Here is a 13,348-nt window from a genome sequence, read left to right on the forward strand (position 1 = left end):
TCTTGTAGTGACAGTTGTTCTGTATATATGCAATTAAAACCAATCTGATTTCAACGACCTTGACAGTTATGGGTCATCTTTTAAATTGCAACAATCCAAATTTGTACTAGCTAGCAAGGTGATAAGATCAGAAGATGAGAAAGTGAATAGGAAAATTCAAGACTTGTAGGCAACCAACCACACCTAACATCAATTCTCTCTAATTAATATGCTCAACTGTTATTTGAAATGAAGTGGGACATAACTACGGTTGGCATTTTAATTTCTCACCATACTATACGAAGACTATTTATTATTGGTGATTGATGAAAAACCATGCAACACGTAATTGATTGAGTGCGTAATTGATTGAGTGTTGTAGTTGGTCTTGGACCCATGAATGCAACCCATCAATAAAATTATGAATTTAAAGTATGGACAAATTAAAGTCCTTGGAACAATATTGAAATATAGCTATTTCTTCTTCACAGTTGCAGTCATTGTAGTATTAGTAATAATAACGATGACAATGATAATGATAAGGATAATATCCCTTCTTTTTTTTTCTTTTTTTCTTTTTTTTTTTTTCACTTCCACATAGTATATATTCAATGTGCAAAGAGTGCTAAATATTTTTTATTTTCTAGCAAATTAGGATAGGGGGACTCGAATACGGACATATCTGTTTGGAGAGTTGAGCGCTCTATCAATTAAATCAGCCATTGGGTAATGCCCCAAAGAGTGCTAAATCTACAATTTGTTTTTGTTACCAAAATCTAGGAGAAAGTTGAGATTTAGAGCATACGCGTTTGGGATTACTATTGAACCACTTAAAAGAACTTTTATTTTAAAATTTAGTTTTTAAATGTGTCTGGTAATCACTAAAAACACCTTTTACGGTTATCAATTTTAGCTACATTAGAGCTTTTGAATGAACCTAAAATTAATTTTTAACTTTTAAAACTGTGTATGAGTAGAGGTTCTACATGTCAGTTAAATTTTTTTCTAAGAAAATTTGATCACTTTTTCATTTTAACAGCATTAATGACATACGGGCCCTTAATTTCGATAGGTACAAGTGTTTTTAATATAACATTCTAACAACGCCAAACGATTAATTTCAATGTTATAAAAATTTGTTACACATATATATATATATTTATATAATCATGATCATCAAGCTTAAATTTGTTAGCAAAACCACCATGCCGACACACTTGCTCCACCAGCAAAAGTTTTGTTGGCCCCTAACTCCACCACCATCAGCACTTTACCCTATTATATAAAATTTTACGTTCAATTGCAGTCATTGTGAGTTGTTCAATCAGATAAAAGTGTCAAAGATTAGCCAGTGAAACACAAGCTGTAAGTGTTAATGGTTCCAAATGTCAAAACATATTGTGTTGCAAAATGGAATTTCCTCAATTTTCATGAGTAGTCCAACCACCCTAACGAATATTGCAGTCAACTCAATCAGAACCAGCCTGTTCTTTTCTGATTAAAGGTTGGGTCATAATCAAACTTCACCTCTAATTTTCATGCAAAACGTGCACATAAATGTAAAAGGACAGTTCATTTCTTGATGTTCTTGTCACTATGTAATACAAAGAGGATTAGATGTACCCATTCTTACTTAGAGATATAGAGAGATTGTTGCTCATTCCAAATCCGTAAATTCAAGTTGCAATGGAACAACATGCAAACACCCGCCATTAGACAACACACATATATAGCAAAATTTTAAATTCTGAATAAAAAGCCATGTATGTAATCAAATACTAATAAGCACAAATCAAAACTAATACCATCAAAAAAATTTATTTTTTTAATTTGAGAAGCAAAAACTGTGATTCAAAAAATAGAATTAATCATATTTTATGTTCTAATCCTTACGTTTTCAAGGATTTAATTATAAGAAAAATAAGATCGGTTGAAGGGTAAGGATTTGTACTGAACATCCTCCTATCAATTTACTTTCCTAGATAAATTTTCACATAAGAGAGATTATATATGCCTGCAATGTAAGTTACACCGGTTAGTAGATCGAATTCTGATTAGTTTAGTCGGCTTTCTAAATTAATTTTTATTAATGTGAATTATATATACAAGCAATATAGGGTACACCGATTAATGAATCGAATTCTGATCGAATATGATTTTGATGGATCTGATCCAATCTAATCTGCTCACGGGCTGCCATAAAGACAAAGAATTTGGAACTGGCATTTTCCTCTGCGTAGTGATCATGAAGTCAGTAATACTGTAAAGTTAAAAGGTGAGTTGACAATTATAGTCATTTTCCAAATGAGAAATAGATGATAGATGAGTCAGTTGGGATCTCCCAATCAAGCAAGTTGTCATTGGAATATGTCTATTTCATGGGCCCAAATTGGTTTCGTCTAAAGAAGAAAAATAAATAATTGGTCCCATTCTAACATTAAATTACTCATGAAAGTGACTAGGAAGGAATTTTGTGAAATTGTATATGATACAGCACTGAATTCCAACCTAACAAGTGCTATACAGTGGTTATTGATAATTTAGGACATTTTAATTGTTATATATTTTAATTCTAGTTTTTTTAATGTTTAAATAATCTTGTAATATTAATATATAATTAATTAATAACACTAATTGCGTGAAATCACTGGTAATATATAATCAATTATAATTCACGAAACTAAAACATTCAAGTTCAAAATACTTTTTTCACCGAATTTCTTTTTTCTTGACACATTAATATATTGTGCGCTAAGAATTCATGTAATGTTTCTCAAAATCAAATTAATCAACACAAAATGAACACACACACACACACACACACACACACACACACACACACACACACACACGTGGGATGACCCCTCATAAATATATCTAACTATTTACTTGATTTAATTTTGTACATGTACACACAAATTTTGTAAGTCTGCAATAGAAACAAAATATGGAGCAAATAATATAATTTTATTAATTTGAGAAATTGAGGTACAATTCTATGTAATATTCTTTACAAAAGAAAAAATTAGTCCTCTGATTAAATCTCCTTTTTTTGTTGGTTGGTTGGATCCAAAGGCTGCACAGGTTTTATCTTGAATCACCATGAAATTTGATAAAGAACGGCACATCTTTGGCTGTGCTTGTTGTTGATCACCGTGGAATTTGATGAAGAACGACACGATTTGAGGTGCTTGGTGTTCTTCGCTTTTGGGTTTGGATGTTGGGGATGAGAGTTTCTGTATTTCTCTCTGGAATTCTAGATTTCTGAATTCTGACTTTGTGTACCCCTTCTCCTTTCCTCCAGGCCTCTATTTATAGGCTTCTTGGATCCATAGGATGATGACATGTGTCTTCTCTGATAAGGAAAATATCATAACTGGGCCAGGCCGGATATATTATGATAATTATCCTTAAAAATAATAATTCCAAATATATTTTATTAGGAATAATTATTCTTTTTATTTAACCATCTGGACTGGACTTAATTAAATAATTTAAGTGGGCCAAACTTGGGCCAATTAAATAACTTAATTAAACATTAGGCCCATATTTAATGGGTCCATTTGTCCAAATTAAAGTTCACTAAAATTTAAGTGTCTACAAATTGCCCCCACTTCGAGTCCTAAGCTTAACAAGACTTGTCTCCTCTTTCAAGTGGGACTCGAAGTATCCAACTTTCCTTCTTCTATTTTATTTTTTATTTTTTATTTTTTATTATTATTTTTTATTTTGCTTTTCTAATCCCACTTTGGATTGGAATTTTACTTTCCAATTTATACAAATCCCTTAGCTATATATATCACCCAAGTCATAAGGTTTGACATCAATTTCAATCAGCTCTGGAGGATTTGTAAGATTGTAGCCTCTAAAGATTGTGTCGGATTGTGGCATCTGTTTGAACACATAAGTATGATTGTTCTTTCTTTTCTTTTTCTTTTTTTTTTCTTTTCTTTTTTTTTTTTTTTTCCTCCTCCACGCGTCCTGGAACAATTTTTTTATTTTTTTATATATTTTTTTCTCTCTCTCCACGCTTCCTGGAGGAATGATTTTTTTTTTATTTTTTATTTTTTATTTTTATTTTTTCCCTCCTCCTCCATGCTTCTTAGAGAAAACATTTTTTTTTTCTTTTTTCTTTTTTTTTTTCTTCTCTCTCTCCACGCTTGCTGAAGCGACAACAAACAAAAATTATTTATTTATTTTTTATTATTATTTTTTAACACTTGTTGTAAGAGACAACTTTTTTTTTTCCCCCCCTTTCCACGCTTGCTGGAAAAGAAAACAATTTTTTTTTTTTTTTTTTTTTTTTTTCACACTTGCTGGAAGGAAACAAACAAAATTTATTTATTTATTTTTATTTTTTTCAGGATTCGAAAGGACCTTTCCTATTTCCATCAATGAGAATTTTGTCAATTGAAGATATATTCAAATACCTAATCCTGACAATGAATATTATTCATCTCATTGGACATGTACGACCACATACGAACTAACCAACTTTTGTCTTGATCAGATTAATGAACAATGTATTATCTCTGAAGCCTTGATACTTAATTCTTCACTTTATGAGAGAGTTGTTGAAGAAAACCAGTTTTCACTATTGGGTGTCATTGTTCAGGCGAGGGAAATATCATGGAGTATTCCCTATAAACTTTCTACTTAATTGCCATACATCGAACTATATTGGGAGTGGTTAGAAGATGTCTTAGCGTGTTTCCATGACTTTATATCAAAACAGCAACTATATGGTGCTCTATTCGCCTCTCTATTTTCCTATAATCGTCATGAAGATGAAGTATGCCTTAAATGTTGGGGCCAGCCACTAATACTCTTCATTGTTCTATTGGCGAGCTATCCATTTCCCTTCGAGCTTTATATATGCTAGGCGGTCTTCCTTATCAAGGAAAAATTTCTATCAAAACAACAATGATATGGTGATCTATTCGCCTCCCTATTTTCATATGATCGCCATGAAGATGAAGCATTCCTTGAATGTTGGGGCCCAGCCACTAATACTCTTCATGGTTCTATCGGCGCATGAAATTTTTCTTTGAGATTTATATATGCTAGGCGGTCTCCCTTATCAAAGAAATTTTTTTATCAAAACAACAACTATATGGTGATCTATTTGCCTCCCTATTTTCATATGATCGCCATGAAGATGAAGCATTCCTCGAATGTTGGTGCCCAGCCACTAATATTCTTCATGGTTTTATTATTTGCAGCTACACTTTGGTTTTGGGCCTAATTTTTTCTTCAACAACACCTCAGCGGAAAACTAAATTTCTCCTTCAGCAATACCTCGGCGGTGAGCAGAATTATTATTTATTTCCTTCAACGATACCTGAACGGTGAGTCAAAAATTTGTTGCAACAACACCATGGTGATGAACCGGATTCTTTAGCGACACCTTGGCGGCAAATCGAATTTATTTATTTCTTCCAGCGACACCTTGATGAAAAACCGGATTCTTCGATGACACCTTGGAGGCAAATCGAATTTATTTATTTCTTCCAGCCATACCTTGATGATGAACTGGATTCTTCGGTGACACCTTGGCGGCAAATCAAATTTATTTATTTCTTCTAGCCACACCTTGATGATGAACTGGATTCTTCGGCGACACCTTGGCAGCAAGTCATTTTTTATAGCGACACCTTGACGTTGAACCGAAAATCTTTGAAACTACACTTTGTTGACGGATCAAATTTCCTTTGTAGCTACAATTCTAGCAACGAACCAAAATTATTGTTTGCAGCTACACTTTGGCGATGGATCAAATTTTCCTTTGTAGCTATACTTTGGTGGCGTGCCAAGTTGACAGGTATGATAAGCACTTTTTGATATCGCATGATGAGTGACTTTGCCATTTTGCAACTTTGAGGAGTTTTTTTTATTTTTTTTTTATTTTTATAGTGGACTGAACTTGGAACATGCCTCCAAGATGCCTATGTACCCTGAACAGGAATCAAGTCATCACGTAGTTCAAATTTTTTCTTCTTTTAGACAGTTTATACTCGTATCAAAGAGTTCTTGATTTTTTTTTTTTTTTTTTTGGGAGATAGTTTAAACTTGTGTTAAGGAGTGAGGGTTTTTTTTTTTTTTTTTTTTTTTTTTTTCATCATACTGAACTTAGAATGAAATTATAAGCTACCTACGTACCCTCAAACGAGGGATTAAGTCATCACGTAGTTCAAAAGAGACATGAATTTTTTTTTATTTTTTTTTAGGCCCTACACAGTTTTAGCTCATGCGGAGCAGGAGCATAGTGCAGTTTAAGCTCGTACGATCAGGAACATTGCCTTCATGGGTAATAGCACTTCAGGAACTTGCCATTAATGGGCCCCACTCTTACTCCGTCTTTATCAATAATGAGATATGCGCCGTTAGTATAAACTTCACGAACAACATATGGTCCGTCCCATTTGGATACAAATTTATTTCCCTTGCGATTCATGACAATTGGTCTACGAATAGCTAATACTAAGTCTCGAACTTGAAATGACCGAGGTTGAACTTTCTTATTGAAGGCTTTAGAACGTCGAGCTTGATAACACTTTAGCTGTTTTTGGGTTTCTAATCTCTTCTCATCCAATGCTTCTAGTTCTTGAAGACGTAAGATGGCATTTTCTTCACTTGTAAGACCTTCTTGTATGGCAATCCTTAACGAAGGGATTCGTTGTTCAATGGAAGAACTGCTTCTACGCCATAGACCAGAGAATACGGATTTGCTTGAGTTGGTGTATGGTGCGTAGTGCGGTATGCCCACAATGCTTCTTCCATTCGCTCATGTCAATCTCTCTTTGTCTAGTTGACGACGTTCTTCAATAACTCACAAAGAGTTTTATCGAATGCTTCCGCGAGACCATTGGCAGGGGCATTGTACATGGAGGACTTACGTTGTTTGAAACCAAACTTCTCATAAAGGTCAGTTACCCAACTATTTTTGAAATTCGTCCCATTATTAGTGATAATGTATTGAGGGACACCATATCGATAGATAATGTTCGATTTGATGAAATCAACCACTGTTTCCTTTTTCACATGTTTATAAGGTGTAGCTTCTGCCCATTTGGAAAAAGTGGCAGCCAAGATATACAAGTAGCCCTTTGAAGACTTGTCTAAAGGACCAACTACATCTAATCCCCATGCATCAAATGGCCATGACGTCATAGTAGGATGCAATGGTTTCGGTGGTTGGTGTATGAAGTTAGCATAGAATTAACAGGCTTGACACCTTTTCGCATACTCCATGCAGTCCTTGACCATGGTGGGCCAATAATAACCCATTCTTTTGACACGAAAGTGAAGTTTTGGTCTAGACTGATGGGCTCCACAAATCCCAGAATGTGCTTCCTTCATTGTGTGGGTGGCTTCATCATTTGCGAGGTAGCGAAGGAAAAGGCCCTCATATGAACGCCTATACAACGTATCATTATAATAGATGAATCGAGGTGCTCGTCTTCGTATTTCAGTCTTGTGGCATTGATCTTCAGGAAGCTTTCCATGTTCCAGATAATCAATGATAGGGAGTCTCCAGTCTTCTTCCTCTTGTGTCCAATAAGAAACCAAATTACTTTCTTCAAATTTATCTTCCAAGACTTATGGCAAGACCCATCGTTGACATACAGGAACATCAACCAAGTCCTCAACAGTTACCGCCAATGTTATAGCTAAATTTACCAAAGCATCAGCTATCCGATTTTCTTTCCTCGGAATGTGTTCTAGCATGACGCTATCAAATCGGTCCAACAAATGAGAGGCATAACAATGGTACAGCACTGGATCATTTTTCTTAGCCTCATATTCTTAAAGAAGTTGATTAATCACCAACTTAGAGTCTCCATATATTTCAAGATCTATGATCTTCATCTCATTTTCCATTTGAAAGCCGATAATCAAGGCTTGATATTCAACCACATTATTTGAGCAGTTTTCAGCGAGTGCAAAAGAGTACGGAATAACATGTCTTTTTGGAGAGACAAACACTACTCTTGCTCCGGCCTCGTCTGCTCGTGCTGCCCCATCGAAGACTTCTTCATCAGGAAAATCTTCATAAATTTCCCAATCGGCTGGAATAGGATGGTCAGCCAAGAAATCTGCCAGGACTTGTCCTGTTTCTACTTTTCGTGGCACATAAATAATTTCAAATTCGTTGAACAAAATTGACCACCTCACCAAGCGTCCGGAAATGACCAGTTTAGACATGACAAATTTAAGAGGATCAGCCCTTGCAATAAGATGTATCGTATGAGCCAAGAAATAATGCCTCAATTTCTTAGAGGCGAAGACAAGTGCGAGGCATGTTTTTTCAATTGGAGGATAATTTCGCTCCGCTGGGGTAAGTTTGTGACTTAAGTAATACAATGCCTTTTCTTTATGTTCTTCATTATTCTGAGCAAGGAAGGCACCCAACGATTCTTCTTGCGCAGCAATGTAAAGTATGAGCGGCTTTCCAGGTACAGGTGCTCCCAATACTGGATAATTGAGAAGGTACTTTTTGATGCTATCAAAAGCATTTTGGCAAGATTGGTCCCAGATGAATGGGGCGTCTTTCTTCATAAGTCGGTTAAAAGGCTGACAACGGCCAGCTGAATTTGAGATGAACCTACGAATGAACACAAGTTGACCTTGTAAACTTCGAAGCTTGTGTAAATTCTTTGGTAGCGGCATCTTTTGAATGGCCTCCACTTTATTAGGATCAATCTCAATACCACGATGATGTACAACGTATCCCAGGAATTTCCCTGAAGTCACACCAAATGCACATTTAAGAGGATTTATCTTGAGTTGAAATTTTCCGAGGCGATTAAAAACTATACGTAGATCCTATAAATGGTTCCTTCGTTCTTTCGTCTTAACCACCAAGTCATCAACATAACATTCAACAATCTTGTGGAGTATGTCATCGAAGATCCTTCGCATGGCGCGCTGGTATATTGCTCCAGCATTTTTGAGTCCGAAGGGCATAACTTTGTTGCAATACATGCCTTTAGGAGTGCGAAAGGTAGTTAGTTCCTCAACTTTCAGAGTCATTTTTATCTAATTGTACCCGGAGTAATAATCCATGAACGAGAGAGCTTCATGCTCTGTGGTTGCATCTATAGTGAGTTCGGGGATGGGAAGAGGAAAATCATCTTTTGGGCATGCCTCATTTAAATCACGAAAATCCACACAAATTCGAATCTGTCCATTTTTCTTCTTCAATGGAACAATGCTCGAAATCCATGTTGGATATTTGACCTTACGAATGAACTCTACTTCAATCAATTTGTTAAGTTCTTCCTCTATCCTCGGAACTAGCTCTGGACGGAAGAAATGTTGAGACTGCTTAATCAGACGTGTCCCATGTTTGACAGTAAGATTGTGCACTGCAATTTTAGGATCAAGACCGGGCATCTCTTTGTATGTCCAAGCGAAGACATCCTTATACTCAGATAACAATTGAAAGTAATCATTTTCTTCTAAGGGGCTTAGGAATGCACTAATGAAAACTGGTCTGGGTTGATCATCAATTCCTAAGTTGATTTCTTTGAGTTGATCAACGGTAGCCTGCCCCCCGTCTTCTAGTGTTACTGGAGCTTTCTCGATGTCATCTGGTTGTTCAGCTTCATGTTCCTCTTCAATAGTGATGTTGTATGAAGTAACACAAGATGATTCGCCAATGTCTTCCACTTCTTTTGCTTGATTAGTAAAAACATTGGTTCACCTTCTAGCTTTTAATGTAACATCATTAGTGACATCTATCTCTGTCTTACGTTTCATTCGCAAGGGTACTAGGCTCTGAACTTCACTATTATTCACCACGTCAATGCTTGTTTCCTCTGACTTCCCACTCTTGCTACTTTTTAGCGGTGCATCATTAATAGTACCAATTCGAGAAAATACGGACTTTCGAGGTTGAGGTTGTGGAGATTTTCTTCCTTGGTCATGAAAGCTCATTATGTTAAAAACAGAGGCATGAGGCAAACTACTGACATGAGAACTTGAAACATTTTATTCTTGGCTTGACAACCTGTTGAATACAGATATTCGATCACATGGAGCTCCAATACGGTCGAAGACCGATTTTTGATTTATAGTCTATTGATCTTGTTCATCTGTAACTTCTTCAAACCCAATGTAAAAAGTGTTTGACTTCTTGTCCTTTTTTGTGATGTGAATTCGAAGTGGCTCAGAAGGTACGAAACCGATACCAGACTTGGGTGGAATGATTTTATGCCCTTGATCTTTCAACTTCTTTTGTGTCTCATTGAGGCCATGCATTTTCTCACTGGTGACCTCTGAATTCAGTTTCCCAAGGTTTGCAGGATTTGTAAAATCATACCCCGACTTAGCCATGAGTTGGTATGCTTTAAGATCTAATCCTTCATCAGTCCTTTGTTTTGAAAGTGATCCATGATTGACCAGAGATTGAGAAGGCCATATGAACCCTTTTAACGGAGGCTTGGAAGGCGAAGACTTTTGAATCATGGTGAGAGGAAGAGTTAACTCTCCTTTCAGCTTTTGTATATCTTCTTTCTCTTTGGTTTGGGACATTTTTAATTTAAATTCCTTGGTTTCAAGTATCTCAATGACAGGTGACTGCCCTTTTTGTCGTTGAGATTTTGGAACATACTTTAAAATAGGTTTTGTCTGATGTGCTTTTATCGAGACCCCTCTTGTTTTAGCTACCTTTACAATGTCTGTCACTGAAACATCTAATGGATCACTTAACGCTTTTTTTGTTTTCGTAGATTGAACCTCTTGTGTAGATGGATGGCATGGGATCGGCACTTCCGAAGGTGTATCATGATCGATATAGAACTTGGCATCAGCAAAATGAGATTATGCTTCTGTAAATGGTTTATGGTCCACTACAACTATTTGTACTCCATTCTTGTAGAATTTGAAGCACTGATGAAGAGTCGATGGAATGACACCATTACTATGTATCCAAGGCCTTCCTAATAACAAATTGTAGGACATTTTTGCATCAATAACATGCAATAAAGTTTCAGCTTGGAGCTCGCCAACAATTAGTTTTGCTCGAATCATGCCAATAACTCTCTGTCTTCCTTGGTTAAAACCTTAAATAATAAGACAGCTACGAGATAACTCGTCGACTGTGATGCCGAGATTTTTCATTGTAAATTTTGGCATGAGATTCACCGCTAATCCACCATCAACAAGAATTCGAGTAACTATTTGTTCCTTTATGTAACCAGAAACGAAAAGAGGAGAATTGTGCGGCTTCGAACCCAACTGAAGATCTTCGTCAGTGAAAATAATTGGTGCATAACATGAATCCAGCGTACCTCCAACTACTTCATCATCATCGGACTTTTCAATGATGGCAGCATCCTTTACATGATTCTCTACAGTCTGAGCTTCATCTTGATCCTTGTTATTCTCACCATCAGGGCCCGTTTTAATTGAAACCATGTAAGCTATCACAGCTTTGTCATCTAGATATCTTTCTAGAAAGAACTCTTGCAAAGTAATAGGCTTCTGGATCCTTTGGCTTATAGAGGCGTGTTTGGTTGAATGTGTCTTCTTGACCTATTTTTTGTTATGGCCAGACTGCTTATGGCGATATTGAAGTTTCTTCTTCCTTTGCCCCCCGTCAGAATAACTAGTCTGAAAAATGTCAGCTCGTTGCTTCCGCGGTTTCTTTCTTGTCACCAAAGTCCATCCTTCTTCATCATTATGAGGAAAGGCCCTTCCAAAGGTTGAAACGTCAAGTGCACTCCCTTTGCCAAGAGAGATGGGGATTGGTTCCAATGAGCCAAACTGGATGGTTGTGCAATACATCTCAGAAGTTGAAGGTTAAGAATGAGCACTCCCCACGACAGAGGTTGTCACAGCAGCAGTAGTATGATTTAAAGTTACAACTTCATCCGTGTCCAACAAGATTTTTCCTTGTTTTGCTAGGTTCATCACCACCTCCTTGAAGATAAAACACTTCTCAATTGGATGACTAACAGTACGATGATATTTGCAGTATTTTGGATCGTTGACACGTCCCATCTCCTGAGGGCGTTTGCATTCAGGGAGTTCTATAACTTTACTTTTGAGTAAACATTCCAAGATGCTAGGGACATCGGAATTGGGGAAGGGGTATTCCTTCTTCTCTAACTCCTTTAGCGTAGGACGTTGTCTTTCCCTCTCTTGAAACTGGCGAGGCTTTTTATCATCCTTCTTATCATCTTTAACAGATATCTTGATTGGGGTGGTTGAGATAGCCATGGAATCTTTAGCAGTGGTCTTTGACGACTTATCGCCCTTCTTCCGTCTTTCTTATCCGTGCGTGGTTCTATGGCCACGGGACTTTTACCTTCGTGGGATTTCATACTGATCTCCATGTCATGGGCGCGTGTTGCCAATTCTTCAAATGTGCGAGGTTTTATACCTTACAGACTATAAAGAAGGCCCTAATGCATTCCTTGCATACACATCTTCACAGCAGAGATTTCTGACAATCGGTCATTGCAATCAAGACTGAGTGCTCTCCATTGATTAATGTAGTCGATTACAGGCTCATCCTTCCATTGCTTCGTGTTAGTCAACTCTATCATACTAATAGTACGATGAGTGCTATAGAACCTGTTCAAGAATTCTTGTTCCATTTGGTCCCAACTATCAACTGACTCTGACTTTAGGTCGGTGTACCACTCGAACGCGTTTCCTTTAAGGGAGCGGACAAACTATTTAACTAGTAAGTCCACCTCTGTTCCGGTATTGTTACAAGTCTCGACAAAATGGGTAATGTGTTGTTTGGGGTTACCTTTTCCGTCAAATTGCTGAATTTTCGAAGGTTGGTATCCTACATGCATCCTCATACTATCGATTCTCTTTGTATAGGGCTTTGAGTACATAAGAGTGCTCTGTGAGACACTTCCATATTGGGCTCGGATTGTATTCATTATCATATCTTGCAATTGTGCGTCAGATAATGAAGAGACTGAAGAAGCATGATTGGTTTGACTAACTGCCTGTTCTGTCACCGGCATCTGGTTTTGACTAGCCACCTGTTTGGGGTCCAGCGTCTGTTTGGGGTCCGGCGTCTGTTTAGGGTCCTCCATGTGAGTACCTTGTGCGGTAGAATTAAGAATCTCTGTCAGCATTCCTGTGGAAGATGTAGGATTCCCAGATGGTGGTGGTGTGAAAGTTGCACGATTCCCTGTTGGCAGTGCTGTGGAAGATATAGGATGCCCAGATTGTACTGGTGGTTCACCGAAGGTCTGAACTTCCAATTTGTTCATTAGCGTAGCGATTTGAAAGTCCTTCTCTTCAACAGTCTTTGTAAGGTTCTCAATGGCATGAGACATAGTTGCTAGTTGTTCCTTCACCGTGGCAGCTCCAGTCATCATAGAAGCGACCGCATCTGAGT

At 37.1% G+C, this 13,348-nt stretch overlaps 1 protein-coding gene across 1 annotated transcript; it reads right to left on the reverse strand.

The window, feature by feature from the left end:
- Positions 1–6,783: 6,783 nt before the first annotated feature.
- Positions 6,784–7,149, reverse strand: LOC132313956 (uncharacterized). The gene has a single exon (XM_059812887.1). It carries the CDS (start codon positions 7,147–7,149, stop codon positions 6,784–6,786), a length of 366 nt encoding a protein of 121 aa, XP_059668870.1.
- Positions 7,150–13,348: the final 6,199 nt, after the last annotated feature.

Source organism: Cornus florida, unplaced genomic scaffold, assembly GCF_030987335.1.
Source record: "Cornus florida cultivar Cherokee Brave unplaced genomic scaffold, ASM3098733v1 CherokeeBrave_3.0.0_Hap2_Chr06, whole genome shotgun sequence".
Classification (NCBI taxonomy): Eukaryota; Viridiplantae; Streptophyta; class Magnoliopsida; order Cornales; family Cornaceae; genus Cornus; species Cornus florida.